The sequence below is a fragment of the Takifugu flavidus genome, chromosome 9 (genome assembly GCF_003711565.1).
Source record: "Takifugu flavidus isolate HTHZ2018 chromosome 9, ASM371156v2, whole genome shotgun sequence".
Taxonomy (NCBI): Eukaryota; Metazoa; Chordata; class Actinopteri; order Tetraodontiformes; family Tetraodontidae; genus Takifugu; species Takifugu flavidus.
The window spans coordinates 954,942-975,065 of NC_079528.1; the positions used below are offsets into that span (position 1 = coordinate 954,942).

The following is a 20,124-nucleotide window of genomic DNA, read 5'->3' on the forward strand; positions in this document are numbered from 1 at the left end:
TTGTCTGTTTTTGATTTCTTGGGATGTCCACATCCACTATCCTCATGAATAAAGCGAAGTGAATGTTGATGATAAAAGAAACTGCAGAATAATAATTAATCCAGAACCAAGACTGCTGGCTATAATGGTTATTCCATATGTTATTACATATCCACTATTATTCTGATATTTTGACCAGGCAGACGGTTAAAGAAAATTGTTAAATTGAGGAGTGATCGGTGAATGACTTTTACATGATAGTATCTGGGGAATACGAAAGGAATAACTCTCCAGCTTGTCTCTGTTGTCCAGTTTTCCCTCTAAATCTTTGTGCTGTTGTGTCATCTGATGGATTTAAGTGATGTTGCTTCCTGACGAGAGTCTGCAGTATCTCAGGATGGGATCCCAGTTAATGCCGTCTTGTTTTGATAAAAACAGAAACCCTTTGGACTCGTGCTCCCAACCCCGGGATGAAGACTGCAGGTTCTCTGCCTGTCGAATGGGTGAGAGCTCATTGAGAAACCCATCAGTGTGGAGAAGAAGGCGTCCTCGTAGATGTTCTGGGAATAGTATGTAATGGTGGACATCTGGACTGGGCCACAGTGGTCCTGTTACCCTAACTATCAAAATAAAACCCCTATCTTATCTTTAAATAGTAAAAACGGCTCATATTTGAAAATGCTCATGAGCACATACAACTGGTGGAGCTCTGCGCTCTTTTTTTTTTTATATTTCGGAAACCAAGCTGCTCGAATATCTCTGGTGTCCCCTCACGATGCCGAGCCTCTTCGAGTCCCGCTCCCTGCTCCTTTCAGGCTTTCATCTAGTTTCCTTCTCCTGGTATTGTTTTCTTTTCTCAGTCTGCCAGGGTTTTCCCCTGCATGTCTTTGACTTTTCCATTCCCTTCCCCCAGGGAAGCTTGCTCTCGCAGCTCACAGATATCTGCCAGTGGAGAAACATTACAACTATTGCAGATGTTGAAATGTTGATCCCATCCCCTCTTGGCCCCGGATTACCGCCGCTCCAGGTTCGCTGCACATCCCCGCCGCTCCTGAGCACGGCAGGCAGCTGTTTCTGTCCGTTGAGCGGACCTGTGGTCGGGCCGCACCGTGACCGAGGCCCTGAGGCCCCGCGACCAACGACCAATCACCGCTCGAAATCCACGCGGATGTGTAAAGCCAATTAGAAGCCGGGATTCAGTTGCATGAGGAATCTGATTATGTACGGTGGATGTAAGCTGGCTGAGACCTGCTGGAGACGGAGAGCGTCTGTGCACATGCTGGAGGCTTTACGGGGGGGGCAAACTGGCACAGGGTTGTATCAGAGCTCTCTGGGAAGAAGTTGTATCTCATTACCTCTTCCCTTTTCCATGCTGCCTTGTGGACACTTGGGCAAAACCTCGACGCTGCAGCTAGAAAGTTGCGAAACTGACGTCCTCCGGAATCGGTGATGTTTGTGCAACAGTTGCTGTGTTATTGCAAGCTGGGCCAATGCTGCGAACCCACGCGCGTAAATAAAGCCGGGCCGAGCATCACTGCATAGGAAGGACCAGGACAACTGTGACGTACATAAAGCCCGCATCAGTCCCTGCTGGACCAGGTCTTGGTTCTAAGTTCAGCCAGCCCAATAGTGGAAACCCTTGTGGTGTCTGACCCAGAGTGCATGCGAGCAGACGGTTCACACTTGAATGGGCACAAGAAACTCGACCTGTCAGACTCTGGCATTTTTTGTCCCGTAGAACCCGGCTTATGTTTCTCCGTGTCGTAAAATCCAGGCCTGCTGCCTCTGACCCTGCTCATATGCTTTCAGACTCCAGGTCGCAGCATCTGGGTGCTGCTAGATGACAAAAAAAAAGGGTCACAATGAATTATTTTTTTCAATAGCAGGACAATTTTATTGTCAGTCATTGCATTTTTTTTGTTGCTTTTTTGTAATTTCAGTAGAATCTACAGCCCAGATAACTTCAAGTTCATTACAAAATAAAGTCTTCACAATAAATAAATATATAGATTTATATTTATATCTTATATGTAGAAAATAAATATATTGTACATCTCATAAATAGGACCACCCATATGTACACCTCAGCTGCTTGCATTTTTAATAATGTTCCTCACACTCTGAACATCACAAGTCACCAAAAACCATCATTTATTGGTTACAACCACAATACGAGAAGTGCTTTTGTCCCCAAATGCCACCGCTGGCGTGGCGTTGATGCGCTGTGGTGCTAACATGATGAACCAGCTGGTCAGTGGAGGCCGTGAACCCGCCGCTGGGATGCAAGCGCTCACCTCACACATTCACTCCTCCATTGTAGCGTCTCCAGATTACGAATCGCCGCAACTCCTTTCCTGCTCGGATACCCGACTGTGGCAAACTCCCGTCGTTCTACGAGGAACGTGTCCCTAGTGTGGCAGTCGGCCTCACTTTCTCTCATATTCAAATTTCTGTAAAGTCTCTTTTTGGCGTCCTAATTGGCCCACACCAGTTTAGTGCTAATGCTAAGGGATGAAAATTCACGCCATGCTGGTGCTTCCGTGATCTGTCCCCTGGTGATTTGCGAGGGGGGGTCAATTGGATTACCTCACAGCTGGGCAGTCTCAATGATCCGTATCCTTAGTGGTTCCGAAAAGGTCACTCGCGCTCCTCTGTGAGACCGTTGAGGAACGTGCGCGGTGTCTGTATCAGAGCTGACGCTCGCCCCGCACTGGGCCGAGATGCCAGCCCCACAACCTCAGAGGGAGTTTGGAGGGAACAGTCCTGTACCAGGTTAAATCCACAACACCGCTTTGCTCCAACTGTTGCCAGTTCTCCAAATGGAAGCGCTGGTCAGCTGTACAGGAACGTGTCCCTGTATGCCTGAGGGATCTTCTCGATCTCCACTGGGCGTGGTAAGAAGTGGGTGAGCTTCTGGTGTTTTTTAGTCCTTCCTCCTTCCCTGGGCGAGCCGTCCTTGTTCAAGGCCACGTAGTAGAGGCGTCCCGTGTCCGCGTGCTTGTACAGAGTGGATGCGTAGGTGTTGTACCAGTTCTCCTCAAACTGCTCCCTGAACACACATTCTCCCGTCAGCTTCTTCTGCAGGACAGAAAGCAACACATTAGTCACGTGGACACTGATCACTAGAAGGAAAGGGACAAAATATTCGAAGGCACCAAAGTCAGCTGGGACCCAGATAGATGAGGTCACTTTGCATGAGGCTGCAGATTCCGGCCGCACTAGTTTAGGTGTTTCATTAACTGTCCTGGACTGTTCGCAGAGGCTGAACTCAACCAGGAGAAACTCATTCAGGCAGGTGCTCATTACCACAGAAGAAGGGAAGTCATTATCAGCGGCTTTCCACCCCGCGCCCCCACACGCCCTCCTCAGACCTGTTCACCTCTCATTGTGCCCGGAGAATCGTTCACCTCCCTGTGATGCAGGACAGCGGTCACGCCGCCTTCCCCTATTTGCTCGCTGGCCCAGCTTCAGGAGCCATCGACGGCACAGCGTGAGCGATGGCTGGAAGTTCAGCAGGTGAGAACAAGCTGCGCCAAGCGGGAGCATGAGAACAATGAGAGACGCCAGGGTCAGCGGAGCTCTGCTGCCAGGACCGCCCAGTCACGCAGCCGCTCTGCACGAGGCTCCATCCTCGGGCCAGCTGGAGGCGGGATGCCATGTGCAACCCTTTCTGACCCCGAGCTCTCCCTCCTCCACGCACCTGATCGCTTCCTCGCCACCGCTGGCGGTTACGGTCACGGTTTTAGCGAGCGTTTTTTGTCAGGATCCTTCTTTTTATCCCAGCAGCAATTTTGTTGATCGGCTGTTGGGCTCGACTTGGCTGTGGGTGTGTAGTGAAGCTGTTGCCTGTAAACACAGCCCTGGGGGCACATGACTGGGCCTGGGCCTGGGCCTGGGCTCGGCACACACACACACACACACACACACACACACACACACACACACACACACACACTCGTCTCTCTATCATTCAGATCCCCAGTCTCTTGTCCCACCTACCATCAGTACTACATTCCGAAGAGGTTCAGATTTTTTAAAATTTCCTCGTTTTGTTTTGAGAAACTTGTTTTTGTTCTCACTAGCCACTATAAGAACACACACACACACACACACACACACACACACACCACACACACACACACACACACACACACATTGCTCATCGGATCAAAAGCCAGTCACGGTCTGGTGGTCACGGGACGGAAGCAGGATTCTACCTGTGACCCTACCCCCCCCTCCACTTCACGGCCTCTCGCCCTCAGACAGACACGTCTGCATCACTCCCTCTGTCAGTCAGGTGACTCAGTCAGGTGTGCAATTACCCCCCCATCCCATCTCAGGGTCGACGCTCCGGGATGCCAGACTGTGATAACGCGCAGTAACAATATCTCCACATAATGGCTGCGCTTAAATGTAGCCTCTGTTCGTAACCTTCATATCCAGGGGTGGTTGGGGGGGGCTGAGCCCTGAGAGGCCCTCAGGTAATGCTCTGGGACACCTGATACAGGTAACCCCTCACATAGTTCCCCTTCATTTTCCTCAGCGATCTCTCCCCTCGCTCTGTCTCTGTCTAGATTACAATCTCACAAAGTCAAACTCCGAGTTTGGAGAGAGAAAAAAGAAAGAAAGTTCCACTGCAGCTTTTATAGGAAATAAAATGTTTGCAGCGTATTTGAGCACAGAGACCTCATCCAGACCAAGTTCACCTCCAACACCGGGCCTGACCCCAAACACTCCTGTCTCCACTTTGGGGAAAAATGTAAATATTTCTGCATGTATCAAAACCAAATGAAGCGCCTGGTTTGCTCTCTAAAGCTGTGTAATCTGCTCTTCCTCGAAACATTTTGCATGGAAAAAATGTCCTTTTTCTTCCTCCACTGCTACCAGTGTTGTTTTTGGTCACAAGTCCATCTCCATTTCTTTTGATTACTGACTCTACTGGAGAGGAAAGTGCGCGTGTGTGCCGAGAGTGTGAGAGAAATTCCTATTTGTTTTGTCTCGCTGCAGCTTTCCCATCTGTCACCTATGGGAACCTTGATAACCAACTGAGTCTCCTCCTTCCTGAGCACTCGGTGCTCCTGTGAATTCTGCAAAAATGTACGGCTGTTAAAAGGAAAAAAAAACTGTATTCTGCAAATGCAGCCATGTGTATCAAATGCCTGACATGTGAATGAGACCCCAGGCTGCATGATGTGATGCGAGGCTGAAAGATGTGAATGAAAGTGGGTTTTTCTTCCGTTTCTCTTTGGACTTACCGACCCATAGAGCTCTCCTTTCTCATTCATACCGAGGTAGAGGCCAGCGTCCACCCCTCTGATGCTGACCAGACCCACCGCCAGACTGATGAACTCCAGGATGCCTGAGATCAAACAACACACACAAGAGGAGATGCAGAGGGAATCATTTAGGAAAGCCCACAAACAGGGACAAATGTGCACAGTTGTGACACTGGTTGCGGCCACGTGCCCTTTAAGTTAGTCAACACTTTATTTCCATCGGACGCCCCAGACAAAGGCACATTCCCAACTCTTTAGGCTATGCCACAAATGAAAAACAAGACTAATTTGATGGCAGGTTTGCGGCATCTATAAAAGTGTTTATCCTGCCGTTGGAAGTTCCCATCTCTCATCTACTTTTATGAAGCTGTGGGTGCTCTGTGGAGTGGGCTGCTGACTCACAGGAAGATGCAGTGCTGTGAACATGCACTTCAAAGGCTGGGAAACAACCGGTCAAATTAAAAGCTGTGCTTGTGCAGAGGTTAGTCAGAGAGGATCCAGCTGGCTGCTGCTGCCAGGCAGGGTCCAGCTTTACAGACACCTGGTCCCCATCTCCGCGACCTCATCCGATGCCAGAGGATGACAGAGAACATCCCTCTAATTTTTTGTGGCTTGAAGAGTGTGTTTAATATCCCTCTAATCAAAGCCATGTCCTCCCTGTAGCTTCGACAAAGACTTCGCATTTTAAATACTAAGTGGAGCCAGAAGCGAACGCCCGGACCACCCATCCCTGTAAACTGGAGGAAAGAAAGAAAGAAAGAAAGAAAGAAAGAAAAAGAAAGAAAGAAAGAAAGAAGAAAGAAAGAAAGTTTGTCCACATTGTCTCTGCGTCTTTTGGTGACCTCGTGCACCTGCGGGACGACTCTGAGGACACGAGGCGCGAGACGTGCGTTTCTCGTCCCTGACCTCATGTGTTTATCGTTCTGCCGCGAGCCGCGCCTCGCTCCACTTGCGTTGTGGCCGCGCGCTTGCGCGTGCGAGTCCCGGGCGCGTCGTTGCCGTGTCCACCGGACGCACGCGCAGCTCTTTCAAGGCTGAGGTGAGACACCTGCCGGGGATTGCCGGAAAAAGGTGTGTGCGGTGATTTTCTCCCCCCCACCCCACCCCTCGTGCGCCAGGTGACAGTGACGCACGAGTTTAGCCGCTGGGGACGTTCGGTCGGCTGTAACCTCTTAATTAAGTTCACCTTGTTTTCAACAGAGGAAAAGAAGCAAATTGCTGATGAATCACATGACCTCTAACAGATCTGTGATCTGTTAATATTTGCATTTTCTGTTTTTGAAGAGTGCAGCTCGTCATCACCACATGCTCGATAACTGTAAAAAACAAATGAAAAGTGAGCGGCTTTGACTTGGCCGATTTTAAACCACTGGCACACATAAACCGAGTCTCACCAAATCGGCTGTGGTCCTGCCTTGTCCCATGCACTGTCCCATTGGGGAATATCTCCAGCTGGAAGCCGATCCTGCAGTAGAGCTGCCGCCGCCTCAGGATTCCCTTAAGGTGTCCGAAATCCGTCGGTGTCCCCCGCTGCAGCCTCCCTTCAATCTGCCCCAGCCGCTCATTCAAGCCCACCGGAGCCTCTGGCACGGGCACAGTACCGAGCGCAGGGAAACTTTGTAAATCCAAGTCGGCCGTCCCCAGGAAACTCCCGACCTCTGCCATCGTGTGTACAGCTGTCAAATTAAGCGAAGGCATTTAAAAATCGGCGGCGAATCAATGAGGGGGCAAGTCCAGAAAACTTTAAACAAGTCCGGTCCGTGCGCCCGCAAAGCACCGGTGCGCGGTGCTCCTCCGAATCAGAGGCGTCCGTTCAGTTTATCGATCGTCTTGCGCTGTAATCATCAGTTTGATATTCTTTGGTTATCAGATGGAAAGACTATTATATACATACTCCCCACGCATTCTCACATTGGATATTCAGACAGGCCACGCCTGGCTGGCATCTGTTCTCACGCGCTTCAGTTTCCTTTGCTGACCGCGTCCTCTCACTCCAACTTTTGCCACTGATGATGCCGCGCTCCGGCTTTGTCTTTCTGTCACTGTCCCCAAATAATTGCAAATCCGAGTGTGCCAGCGCCTCCGCAGAGCTCCTGCCTTCCTCTTTTTGCGCTCCGGCGCTGCGCGATCAGACCACATCGCCTGTCCAGGGGCAGGAACCCCTGAGAGCATTTGGAACGCGACGCATGTGCGCTACAGACGATCGTCACGGCTCATACAACAAATAAGAACTGACACAAATGCAAAAAGTCAACATAAACTGTGACAACCACCGCACCGCAAAAGCAATCCATAATTTACTTTGGTTCTTTTGGTCACGCTCCCCTGGAAGAGAGCGAGAGACCGAGAGAGGGAGAGAAACCACAGAGCATCAAGCGATTCAGACATGAGATTACAAAAATAAACGGCGCATAATCTCCAAGCAATCCAATATCCCACACAAGTGCCAGCCGCTGCAGCTGGACGTTTTCACGAGAGCATTTTCTCCACCTCCCCGTTGGAAGCAGGTGCTTCCTCGCCCCTCTGCACAACGTTTGAAATGTGCTCCAGCAAGGCAGCAGCTCTGCCACCACCAGCACCCGCAAGGAAGGAGAGCAGCTCTGACCCGACTTGGGCAGCAATTATGCAACTCGGAGGAAAAAAAAGGGTAACAGTGTAAATTTGAGGGTACTTGGTGCACTTTTTGGAAATTTCCTTGAGATTCACAATGAAAACAAAGTGAAGAAGAGTTTAATTATTTGTGCTGTTAAGGTGGGTCAGGCGTGAATCAGGCCATGAGTAAATCAACAGATTTGGCCTTTTATCCTAAACCCCCCCCCCCCCAACAACAAACCTCTGTATTGTGGGAGCTCCTCATCTCCAGCAGCAGTAGAGGCAGCGGCAGCGGCCCCCCTGTAGAGAGGTGTAATTTATGACCGGGACCTCGCTTCCATGAATGGTGACAAATAGTATGATAAAATGACCCAAAGTGTGTGTTTTTGTTGCGATGTCAGTGTCAGACCTTGATGAATTTCTGACTCTCTTGTTTTTTGGCCAATTCATCTTAAACGTTTCAACATCTGCGGTGGGGGCTTGATCTCTCTAGAGGTGGACGTGATGGACGCTCAGCGCTCCTCCGAGTCCGATACAGTACGGCTGACCCTTCAAAGCAGGCAGGTTTTTTTTTATTGTCACTAATTATGCTACTATAAATCTTACGGGTGTGTCACGGTGGCATTGAAGTCAGGGGAGGGACAGTAGCTTTCAGCTGGTATGGTGCATGAAAGGTGGTGGTGGTGATGAATGCCATGGGCCTCCGCTTGATGAATTGGGCAAGAGGTTGAGGAGAAGTCAGGGATGGTCAGGCTTTGTGAGCAGAGACACCAGGGCCCTTGGTCCAGGAGAGGATGAAAGGAGGATTTGTCTCAGCTAAAAGGCTGGGAGGAGAGTGATGGAAGAAAGACAGAAAGGAAGAAAGGAGGGCCCAGCACCCATCTTCTGACTTCTACTCACAGTCCTCGGCCCCGTGCACGGAACTCAAATCAATCTTGGGTGTATTCATCAACTAGAATGGTCAATTTTGATTTTATATTTTAGTAGCTGCTACATCTGTGGCTGATCAGCCATATTTTATAGCTGACATGGCAGATTTATGTCTGCACACACACACACACACACACACACACGGTCCACAGCTTAAATGCTCCCATATGCTGAGAACCTGCAGAGGATATAGAAATGGAGATAATGACCTCAAGCGCACGGCTGCCACTTTGAAGTCACTCTCCCAAGAGTTGCGAGAGGAGGGTCCAAAATTGGAAATGAAGATACACTTGTAGCAGAGTTTGGGAGCTAATAGGAGCCTCACCTGTTTATTTGGATTAGACAAACGTCATGTGTGTCCTCGTGGGAGGCAGAGCAAAGGTCCTCCCTGAGGAATAACGTCAGCATGCTCCCACTGTTTCATTCATTTGTGAAGTCAGAGAAAGAGTTTGGAGGCTTGAAACGGTCCAACTCAGCAGACATTTCAGAAGTGGGTTTGGGGTTACAGACCGCCATTATCTGTCACATAAAGTGTTAATTTAATTACACAGATACCCTGTCACCTACACTGTAAAGTGTTTTTTTTCTCATGCTAATCATGTACTACAAGCCTGACAGTGATATTTTGTCTCTTTTAGCCAGTTACTCATGAGTTCCACCCTGCTCGGTTCACTGCCTTTCCCACTTTGTGGCATCATGGAGCCTCAAGTTCGTGCTTCACGTTCGTGATTCGTACGGTAACAGGAAGTTTCAAATCCAGGCAGGAAGTTGTCTGGCACATAATCCGCCTGTGAAACTCCATTTTCTTCCCTTAAAAACCTCATCAAATAAACAAATAGGGTGAGCTGACTGTTGCCATCATCCTCTTTATCTGGTCATATTTATTTGTTTATTTTTGAGCAGACTAATTATTGCTGACAACAAAATGCAAACAAACAAACAAAAATAAACAGTCAAGAATGTCACAATCTTAAAAACAGCCCCCCCCCCCATCCCCCATACATAGTGGAGCCAGTTGCCGCCTCCCTCTCCTGTGATGGATGCCCAGTTTAGAAAAAAGGCCTCCCGCTGCTCCTGATGGCTCACATATAATCATCAGATCTGGGATCATGTTCCTCGGACCCCTCTTAACCTCGGCCAAGCGGGGGCATAAAAAAAGCGGCTCTCTCGATGTCAGCGGCTTTTAGGATTGAGACCTCGTATCTCCCACTACCTGGTTAACAAGGCCGCCGCAGGGATCAGACCTGGAGCGACTGCTGAACGCAGCTTCGGAGCACAGCTACGATCTCCCAGAGAGAGAGAGAGAGAGAGGGAGAGAGAGAGAGGGAGGACATCATCTGTTCTTATTTTACCTTTTGTCGAGCAGCATGTGGAAAATGATCTTCACTGTGAGTTATTTGCAGAGCTGGATTCCGTGTTATTTCATTCCCGAGCAGAGACATAACAGAGAGGGGCTCCTCTTTCACGCAGGTGGTCTTTTCGGCCTTGTTCAAGGGCGCTGCGAGTGCCGGGGCAGGGTTGGGAGTCTGTGCGGGGCGGGTGGGTGCTGGTAGTGGTTGGGGAGGGGGGCACGGACAGATGCATGCGAATTTAAGTAATGGTGTAACATTTCAGGGCCTGCTTTTACTTGGCTGTCCCATGTAAAGACAGTGTTAATTAATTTGTTAGCTTTGCTTTCAATGGCTAATGAATGGAAGCCTCCAGGTTTTGAGAAGCCACTGGTATGCAGAGTACACAGTCTAAACCAACATTTGTTGTACAAATTACTTGCATATGTGCTCGGAAGAGGGAAATGGATCCTTGTCATGACACACCAACAGAGATGTCAGGCTGATTTTTATTTTTTGTTATATTTCTACTTGACTGGGAAAACCTCAGTGGCAACAATATGAATTTGTCTCCAGTATTTTGGTTTCGTGCTCAATTATCCCATCCTCCCAAACTGTGTTTTTTTGCTATTTTCACCAGATGGCTGAATTAAATGGAAACTGTGCCGCTAAGTGCTTGATTTTGTAGTCTAAACTTGAAACGCAGCCACCTATTCATCAAACAGCAGGCACCTTCTGGGTGCTAATGAGTCTAATTAGCTGCTGTGTCATGTTTGTCTCCTGCTCCAGTAGGGGTGAGGCCTCAGCCGACTGAGCGGCGCTCCACCTGTCCGTCCCATGCCGATGATTGAGCCGCTGGGCAGGCTAATGACAACAATAACAGCTTCGACGTGGGTTCGGGACCTCTGCAGCCCCGACGTTAGAGAGGGTATATGCGTGATCATGATCCAGTCTGATGAGCGGAGCGGCCCTAGGAGCGGGACTATTATTCTTACAACAACACAGAGCAGGAATCTACCCTCAAACAGATGTTAGGAGCCCTTTGTAGAGCCTTTGGCACAGAGCCCAAGTCTACCTATCTGCACAGCTATTTACATGGCAATCCAGCTGCTCCGTCTCTCCCTTTCTTCTTTTTGTCTTTACTCCTCTCCCTTCTCTCCGTTTGAAATCAAATAGCCGCCCTCATATCAACTTTGATCAATCAAACGCACTAATTTGCTAAGCTGGGGGAGACGGCGACATGCTGATGTCGGCTCGGTTACACGGAGATGAAAAAGGCCAGGCGTCCCGTGTGCCGCAACATCGCTCCAGAAACTTTACTCCTGATATTTGGCCCTTTGCTTTCACAGAGATGCTAAAAATAACCCTGAAAGTTCTGTACCTGCTACGACTTATGGTCCCTTCCAGTCCAGGCAGATGTGGGGGAGAAACTTTTGTAATCATAGCCTTTACTGGAATCAGAGTTTATATTTACTTTCTCACTAATCATGGGATGCGGTGTAAAACACACTGGCTCTTCTATTTTAGGTTTTGATGCATGCATACCCAAAGCAAAGTCATTTTTAGAAGTTGTTTGTTTCTTTTTGTTGAGCTAATCCATTACCCTAGTAAAGCAGTCATATAAAAAAAAAATCAACAAAAAGAAAAGTTCCTGCATTAATAGACGTGGGCTGTAGCTGCGGCAACAAAGATCTTTGATGTCCACAAGTTAGCTTAAAATAGGCCTGCAAAGATGATGAATAATAGTTTTACAAAGCCAGCAATGGCTGAAATTATAACACTGTTTATCATGATCGTAACCAGATTTTCTCAGATGTTCAAATGTGCCTCGAAGCCACATTTAATCATCACTTTCTGGAACTTGATTCAAGAGTCCAAAACCTGTTGAATTTGAAGAGCAACAACAAAAATGGATCCCATCCTGACTCGGGATGCGGCGTTTATATGCTGTTGGCCGCTAATGATTAGTGTTTTTCATGTAACTGATTCCAAATAATGCTCTTCTAACATTTTGCAATCCTTTGTAAACTGTAGCTGTAAACTGATGCAAAAAACATACAAAAAAAAACCCAACACCACTTTTCTTCCAGCTTTGGAAATAACCTGATCTCCATTAGCTGGCAGGTCAGCGGCATCATTATCATAAGACGATAATTACACCAGCGACTTTTGTGCGAAGGGAAATGACATCAAACCCAAAGCTTTCTGGCCTGTCAGAAGAGGGTACTGTTGTTTTCGCTTCTCAGAGACCGGCCAGAGTCTCAGATTGCCTCGGAATCATGCAATGTCACGCTGTGAAAAATGGAGGCCCATTAGTTAATTAAACTGTGGAGTTCAGGGTGGGGTGACGCTGGACGGCCATTCCCTCCATTCTTAAACATTCCTGCGAAGGCAGAGCCAAGTCCAACTCGCCGACTCTCCTGGCGTGATTGGATGAGATCTTTCCTCTTTTCTGCAATCAAGGCTGCTTCGCCTCCTGACGTAGTTTCTGGTGTTTTGCCTCTGATGTTGACTCAAGCAAACGCTCAGATCTGATATATTAGCGAGCATCATTTTCTGTCTAGAGTGATTTACTGTTTGGGGTGAAAGTGTGGCTGCGTGCATGTGAATGTTTAAAGTTTATCAAATAGGATTACCGGTAATAGAAATTGGGTCTTTTCCGTGCTTGCTGATATCAAACAAACGCACATTTTAATTGGCTCAGAGTGACTTTTGGCACACGGGAAACTGCCGGTCTAACTACCGTGGGCAGCAGGTCCATTGAAAGCGCAGAAACCCTCCGTGCTTCATCCTCTCAAGCTTTGATGTTGGGGAGCTGTCGGTCTGGGACTTTCTCCCCCGCTGTCAGAGCTAGAGCTGGAGGCTGAGGCAGGTGCACACTTCAGCACATCCTGGTGGAGGAGAGCAGGGGCCAAGATGTTGCTCCAGGCATGTTGGAATTGTTCGTCAACAGATGGAGACATGTGCTGGCAATTGTTACATCACTCTCTCCCCAAAAAACAGGGAGGGGGAAAAAAGAGCGCAGTGGAAAGCCTTAAACATCCAACGGCACGAAGGACATCAAGATAGAAAGTCCCAAGTTTTCATTTTTCTCTTTCTAAACGATCAGTCTAGTTCAAAAAACAACGGCGGATGGTGTGTTTATGCCTGCGTTTGGAGTTTAACAGTCAGCTGCGTGTCGCGTGAAACCACAAACAGGTTTGCCCTCGAGAGATCTCGCTGTTTTTCAAGCTAATTCGTACACATTGCCGTGTAGACCACACCTCTTGTGTGTTTGCTTCCCTCGTAAGGTCATCCGGCTACAGCTGGCATCAATATGGCGGAGGGCTTTTTTTTTTGTTCTTTTTAAGTCCGGTGCCGGAAAGTTATATTCATAGGGCTAATCAGTTTAAAAGATAATGAAAATAGAGATTGTTTACAGAGATTAGGCCCTTGGAAAAGGAGTAATCAGTGCTCTAAAGGGTATGACAGCGGCGGACTGGATTACTGCGGGTAGAACCTAAGCAGGGCCGCTGCAGCCCTCCGTCCCTAACAAGCCCCCCCTGAGCCCTGATGTCATCGCAGATAGAAGATAGAGTACCTTATTCACCACTCCTTTGCTCCTCTTTGCTGGAATGAAATTACTCAACGCTTAGCAGATGGGGCACCTGTCAGCCAGATGTGTTTGAGTAATGAACAAAGCGCAGGGTGAAGTACCGGTAAGCGTTTAGGCAGAAATGTCCGCAGAAAAATTAATCACTTGCTTAATTTTTTCACAGCCTGGTTTTTAATACGGCCTGTGATTTATGTGGCAGCGGACTGATGTATATCAGGGGCGAAAGGATGGATTGGAGCGGGAAATTCCTCGTGAAATGTTTGTAACCTGACAGGAACGACATTAGATGGAAGCCAAAGAGCGTGTTTACTTCTCACGAGGGCCACGGTGGTTTGCCGGCCGAGCCATTCGAGCCGGTTCTCGTTTTATTGATTGGAGAGACACGTGGGCCCCCCGGTTTAATTGGGGAGGGGGTTCCCCTCACAAGAGCCCACTCCCAAAAGCCATGAAAGTAATGATCAGTATCTCAGATCTCATCCAGCGAGGGGGGGTGGGGGGTGGAAAACATATGTTTAGTATTTGGGAGTATGCATGGTTGCCCCCCATCACCAGTCAAACACAACTTGTCTCCTGTTTGAGAAGCTGGGCAACAGTTCCTTTGCCAGAGTACAGTGAGAAGAGCGCATGGGCCGTGTCCAAGGAGATGGTGAGGGTGATGTGCCAAGACCAAAGGTAGAGCGGCTTCACTTGGCCCGGGGTTTGACGCAACATTTGTCTTTTCTCAAGGTTGGCCTCTCGTTATTGAGGGGAAAAAATGAGGAGGAGGGACGCCATCTCTCAATTTCCATCTCAGTGCTATAGCCCAGTACGTGGATATTTACCCCAGTACGACTGTCTAAGCTATAATTTAAGATGGAGCAGAAAACAGGGTGACTCAGTCTTATGACTGATCAGAAGGGAATGGATTCTTCTAGAACACGATGGGTGTGAAACTTCATTCTTGGTCTGAGTCCATTTTTAGCAACGCATCCCAGCACGGGTAAGTCACAGCCTTTCAGCTATGATTCTAGCCTCCTGGGCTTCGATACTGCATCATCCCGGGGCCAGTTTTTAATGCGATCGGAGTGCAGATGAAACCTATAAAGACCCACAATAAAATCACACAGACAAGATGACAAATGAGCATCAAACGCTCTTTATTTGATTTGTGCATTCTGCTCAATCTTCCCTACAACATAGCTTCGTGTGCACGGTTTCATCACTTTTTTTTTGCTGTCACTACAAAGCTATGTGAAAACAGAGGAAAGGCATTGGGCTTGCAAAGCTCTGCGTGCACTCCAGTGGTATCCATTAGTGTCGTGGCGTTGTTTCAGGAACATGGCCTCTGATTGTGAGGGAGACTCTGACAGAGTATTTGACAAACACTCGGCTGATACATTTCCTCCCCAAAAGGGACTGACAGAGGCAGCCCTCGCTGTGAGCGGCCCCACTGTGCGCCTATAAGAGCTGAGAGTTGGGTGGTCTGTCCATCAACAGCAGATTTGGGGTTAGGCCTGAGAAAAGCAGCTCACCCATATCGGTTTCAAAGAGTGAAACTCTAAGCGCCGGCCGCTCTCAGCCTGCTGCAGCCTTACATGCACAAAGACACCTGTTGTTTGACTCTTGTAGAAAAACTTTATCAATCCGTAGACTTGCAACCAAACAAACACGAATGCCGTTCTGTATCCAGTCTATATGTGTTTGCCTGATGCTAAATGCTGAGTTCATTTTGGAGCTGGCTGTGCTGATCGCACATGCTTTGGTATCAGGTCTCCGCCCTCACGATAGTGCGAAGCACTCTAAAGCAGATATGAGTCTCTGCAAACCTGAATGAGACGCTAGCGTGCTGCTAGGCTGTAGTCAGGTGATAGATTTTCTGAGTGGGAGGAAACATCAGCCCTGCGGGACACCGGGATGTAACAATCTGCTTAAATGAAGGAACCCCGAGAACCTCCTACAGCAGAGGAATCGGCTTTCCTGCAGCGCCGCATAAAGCCGAAGACATGTCAGAAATGATAGATGAAACCCTCTTGCACCCGTTGCCGACATTTTGATTAATGCCTTAAAGGCACATTTGACCCGATATTTGTCAGAAATGTACCCCCCACCCCCCCTTCCGCCCTGCGTAACACACGGGAACTTCATTACCGTAAACAAAGCAGGGCTGAGATGACTCAGTTGCAGAAAGACTGCAGACTAATGGTCGGGTCATACACGTACTGGGGAAAGATGGGATTCATTCTCCACAAATTTTCCAGGGGAAGATATGAATAGCTAAGGTAACTCGATGAGGCGCCGCGGCTTTTGGGGGAGCTCTTGTAGTGAGGTGGCCCTTGTTTATGCACCAACCGGATTTATGGAATCAAGAGGCAGGCTTTGATTTCCCAGTGGATTTGAAGATACAGTCCATCAGACTGTCAGTCAGTCTGATGGACTGGACTGCTTGAGACCAGAGGCCTAATCTCGCGTCAAACTATGTGACCTACTGGTGACACCAGCGACAAAGCACATTTTATTACATCTGTTATAGACATAGTTATAGATTGCAAGAGTGGAAATTAGACAATATGATAATTAATCACTCCTGAGGGATGCTGAAACAGTTGCCAACAATGTTTTGTTCACATGTTTGGATGGTTTAAAAAACCCAAGTAGTCATGTGAGGTTAGGATATAAAAGGCTGAGATGTCAGCATTGGTGGAGGCAGATCAAATAAATATGCCTTCATGCAAATACAACAAGATTATTTATCTCTGCAGATCGAATTGATGCAGGATTCCAGAGTTTAGCAGGTTACATCAACACATAATAATGACAGTTTGATAGTTGAGTGTAAATGTAACACATCCAGACTAAGAAAGACTGAACCCACTAAAAATAACAATGAGGTAAATACAATGATGCAATCCACCTTGCAGGGGGGTTGTATTGATTTGGATTTGCTGAAGTATAAATACACATGTAGTTTGTGATTAAATGGTTTGTTTGGAGGGATTCAACATCCTCACATTGTGATTTTACATTGACGCAACTCGTGTTAGTTTGTCTTTTACTCCAATCTTGTACGGTTTTGTCATTTTTCTCATCAGTGCAGATGTCTTGATTTCCTTCAAACCTGTTATGTGTTGAATGTGTGGCTATGACACTTTTCCTTCTTGGTGTTACAGTTCTGCAAGCCAGAACCTCGTCTAAGTGGAAAACTACCGACATTTTTAAACACTTTGTGTCTTTGCAATAACTGTCTGCAATAAATTCTCATCAACTAAACTCTACTTCAGTACGTAAAGGAAGCCACAGCTCCACAGGCCTGCTGTGGCCACTTCCAGCTGCAGATTCCCAGCTGAGTCACGGCTCTGGGAAAGGATTTAATTAATAGACAATTTGCAACAAAGAGAGGATCTGATGGTGGTGACTTCAAGATGTTGTGGGGAACAGAGAAATTTCAGCTGTGGTCTTTGGTAAGAAGTACGTTTCCGTCTCTTAAATGAAGCAGGGGGGTGTTGGAGGGGGAACACACACGGAGGACCCTTCTCCCAAAGACACGGGCCTCACCTTTGAAGCAACTGCTGACACTAGTTCATAGAGCCGTCAATGGCTTTGTCAGGTGGACGGCCGACTATAAACACATTCCCGAAGCCCAGGAAAAAGTCTTTTTTCCAGTGAGGTTGGAGAGCAGCAATGCTAAAAAATCCTTGTTTAGAATTATGAAACCTTACTTGTGCGACCCCGGGCTCTGGAAATGCCCACACGGACACATGGATTTTTCATTGTCCTCACAAAGCCTGTCTATTGTCTGCCTCCTCTCTCTGTGTCTCAATCAGTGAATCTGGCACCGCTCTGCGGATGCACCTGGCTCCTAGGATTGCACTCAGAAGTGCTCCACCTCAGATTATTAAAAATTCTGACCCAAACGTTCGACGCAGCGGTGCCGTCATCTCTGCTCTCTGGCAGAGTAGCGAGAAGTCCAAAAGATCGTGGAAATATCGAGCGCAAGCTTGTGTGACACGGACTCTGAGACGTGTGAAATAAGGTGGCTCTGAATTGAGAGTTTAGCCTGGTGGACCCGATGTGGAGCGGTCCAGTCATGAGTCTAACAGATGTGGCCCGCTCTCTGTTCCGTGTCCAGGCTGTCATGGCAGCGGTTCAGCTTTTCTCCGTCGGAGGCTCAGACCAAGGACTTTGGGCCTCCCTGGGGTTACTCTTCATCCCTTTAGCATGATGAGATGAATCTAAAAACAGCAGCTGAGTCCAGGAGTGAATAGAAATATCACTTTCCTTTTTTTAAAGTCCGTATTAGCCGATGGTGTGAACTTTATTTTTGTTCTTTGGGGCCAAGACTGAAATAAAAGAGAGGTTATCTATAGCTCACTAATTGGAACCACCTTGCCTCTCCTTCCATACCTCTCCGCCTCTGTATCAAAGGAGTGATTTCACGATTTTTGTCCATCGACGTCACAAGAAACAGATGTGGGCCTCGCTGCCGCCGGATTCTGTTTAAGGTCGAAAACACAGCAGACAATGGGATTGATGACATTTTGCTTGCCTGCGAACATGTTCTTCTGTGGATTTATGGAGTGTCTCTCTTCCTTAGCAACACCTACCGCGCTGCAGCGCATGTCGAATCAACGTCGCTACTTATGGTCTCCGGGAGCCGGATTAGGTCGGATGTTCAGGATTTGTTGGGAGCCTTGTTTTTCTTAACTGTAACATTTCTTTCAGCACTTGAACGCGTCATTTGGATATGGAAACTATCCAGTAAAAAAGTTAACAAAGAATCTTTTTTAAAAAAAAATTTGATTTGTCTTTAACCTGCGATTAACCTGATAGCTTCTCGGGAAGCTCTGGAAAGTAGAACGGTCCTCTGTTGTTTCCTTGGCTTCAGAGGCCCTGTCACTTCACATTAGCACTAACAGTCAGCTGCACCCCAGCCCTGCTCCGTCTGGCAATCAGCGGCAAGACGCTGCAACACCTGCCCGCATAGGCAGTTTCCATGGAATAATATAGTAATTCCATCAGGAATTGATTGGAAGTGGGGGAAAAAGAGAAGAGGCAGTGAAAGCAAATATGCACATACAGTAGAATCAGTTGGAAGGAATGCCACTGTTTGTTTTTTTCAAGCTGAGGAAAAATCTCTTTTCAAGTCGGCAGATTGATACGAGATGGTCTGCATGGGGAGCTCCGTGAGTTACGGCCCCTGCCCTCATGAGGGAAAACCAAAAGAGTTGTTTTTTGCCATACCATAACTCTTCATGGGTAGGACAAAGTTCACACAGGAGAAAAAACTACTCTTGAGGTTGGAGATTCCCAACCTGAGAAGACAGTAAATACAACACTGCAAAACTCTGAGGCCTCCACAGTTAAGTGAAAGCTGTTGTGCGTGTGTTCCTTCAAGGTTGGATCTCAGAGCTGTGGAATCGGTCTCTCACTCTGTCCCTCTAACTTTCCATTTTGGCAAGTGCTTTTGGAGAGCGGGGAAGCGTTCGTGATTACGCTTTCATCAGCAGACTAGATCAGGCTCCTTGCTTGTCATTGTGAATGTGTAATCTGCATTCCTTCATTCCTCTCATAGTATCCTTCTCATCACCTCATCCTGGATCCTGGGTTAGTGTTGACAACTTGTTCTTCAGGGCAAACTGCGACCTCTAGTGCCAGAGTGGGAAAAATGTGTGATTGAAAAAACATTAAACAACCTCCATCTCCTTTTAGCCGATACACGTGGGGGGAAAACTTTTTCTTTTTCCGTTGTGCCGTAATATTATTTGCAGATGTCTTGTTTCCGTGCTGTACATCTTCCATTTCAAGGTGAATGCTAATAACTGAAAATTAGATTTTACCAGTACCAAAATCTAGATTAGCTGATGGAAAGCAAAGCTTGCGTTTGTTCCTGAGCCGAGGCTGTACTCTCTGTTTACTTTGTGTCTTCAACCTGCTAAGACATGAAATATTGCCTTCCTACTCACAGGCATTCTACAAGCTGTCTCTCATGCCTGCACACACGCAGGGATGCACATAAATTTGAGCGCAAACAATTTCCCCTGCAATGATGGCTGTGCGGGGAAAAACATTCTTCAGTTTGAATGTGGAAGTGCCCTGAAGGGCTGAAAGTGTGTGTGTTAGTGTGTGTGTGTGATCTTGTATTGTACTTGTTACATATCGAGTACCAAAATCCTCATTCTACTAGCAATCTAAGGATATTTTTGGGAAGTGAGGACATTTTGGCTGATCCCTACAACTTCAAAGGACTGTTTGAGGGTTAAGACATGGTTTTGAGGTTGAGGTTAGAATTGGGTTGGGTGCAGGTCAGGCACTTAGTTGTGATGGTTAGGGTACGGGGCTGGGGAATACATTATGTCCTCGCAAAGATAGAAGTATAATTATGTGTAGGCAGCTGTGGATGCAGGGATGGAAATGTTGAGGATTATTTTATTGCATTTTCATTCATCAC

At 47.6% G+C, this 20,124-nt stretch overlaps 1 protein-coding gene across 1 annotated transcript; it reads right to left on the bottom strand.

Moving 5' to 3' along the window:
• Positions 1–1,835: 1,835 nt before the first annotated feature.
• On the bottom strand, positions 1,836–7,792 carry fgf16 (fibroblast growth factor 16). The gene is made up of 3 exons (XM_057042536.1): positions 6,650–7,792; positions 5,235–5,338; positions 1,836–3,057 (listed from the first exon to the last, which is right to left on the bottom strand). Exons 1-3 carry the CDS (start codon positions 6,951–6,953, stop codon positions 2,812–2,814), a joined length of 654 nt encoding a protein of 217 aa, XP_056898516.1. The 5' UTR covers positions 6,954–7,792; the 3' UTR covers positions 1,836–2,811.
• Positions 7,793–20,124: the final 12,332 nt, after the last annotated feature.

Bases quoted from the DNA above. Each gene is read 5' to 3' on its own strand.
- fgf16 (XM_057042536.1), bottom strand. From the start codon at position 6,953: ATGCCTTCGCTTAATTTGACAGCTGTACACACGATGGCAGAGGTCGGG. The intron at 5,339-6,649 runs GTGAGACTCGGT...GTTTGATCTCAG, and splicing joins GCAGGACCACAGCCGATTTG to GCATCCTGGAGTTCATCAGT. The intron at 3,058-5,234 runs GTAAGTCCAAAG...TCTGTCCTGCAG, and splicing joins AAGGAGAGCTCTATGGGTCG to AAGAAGCTGACGGGAGAATG.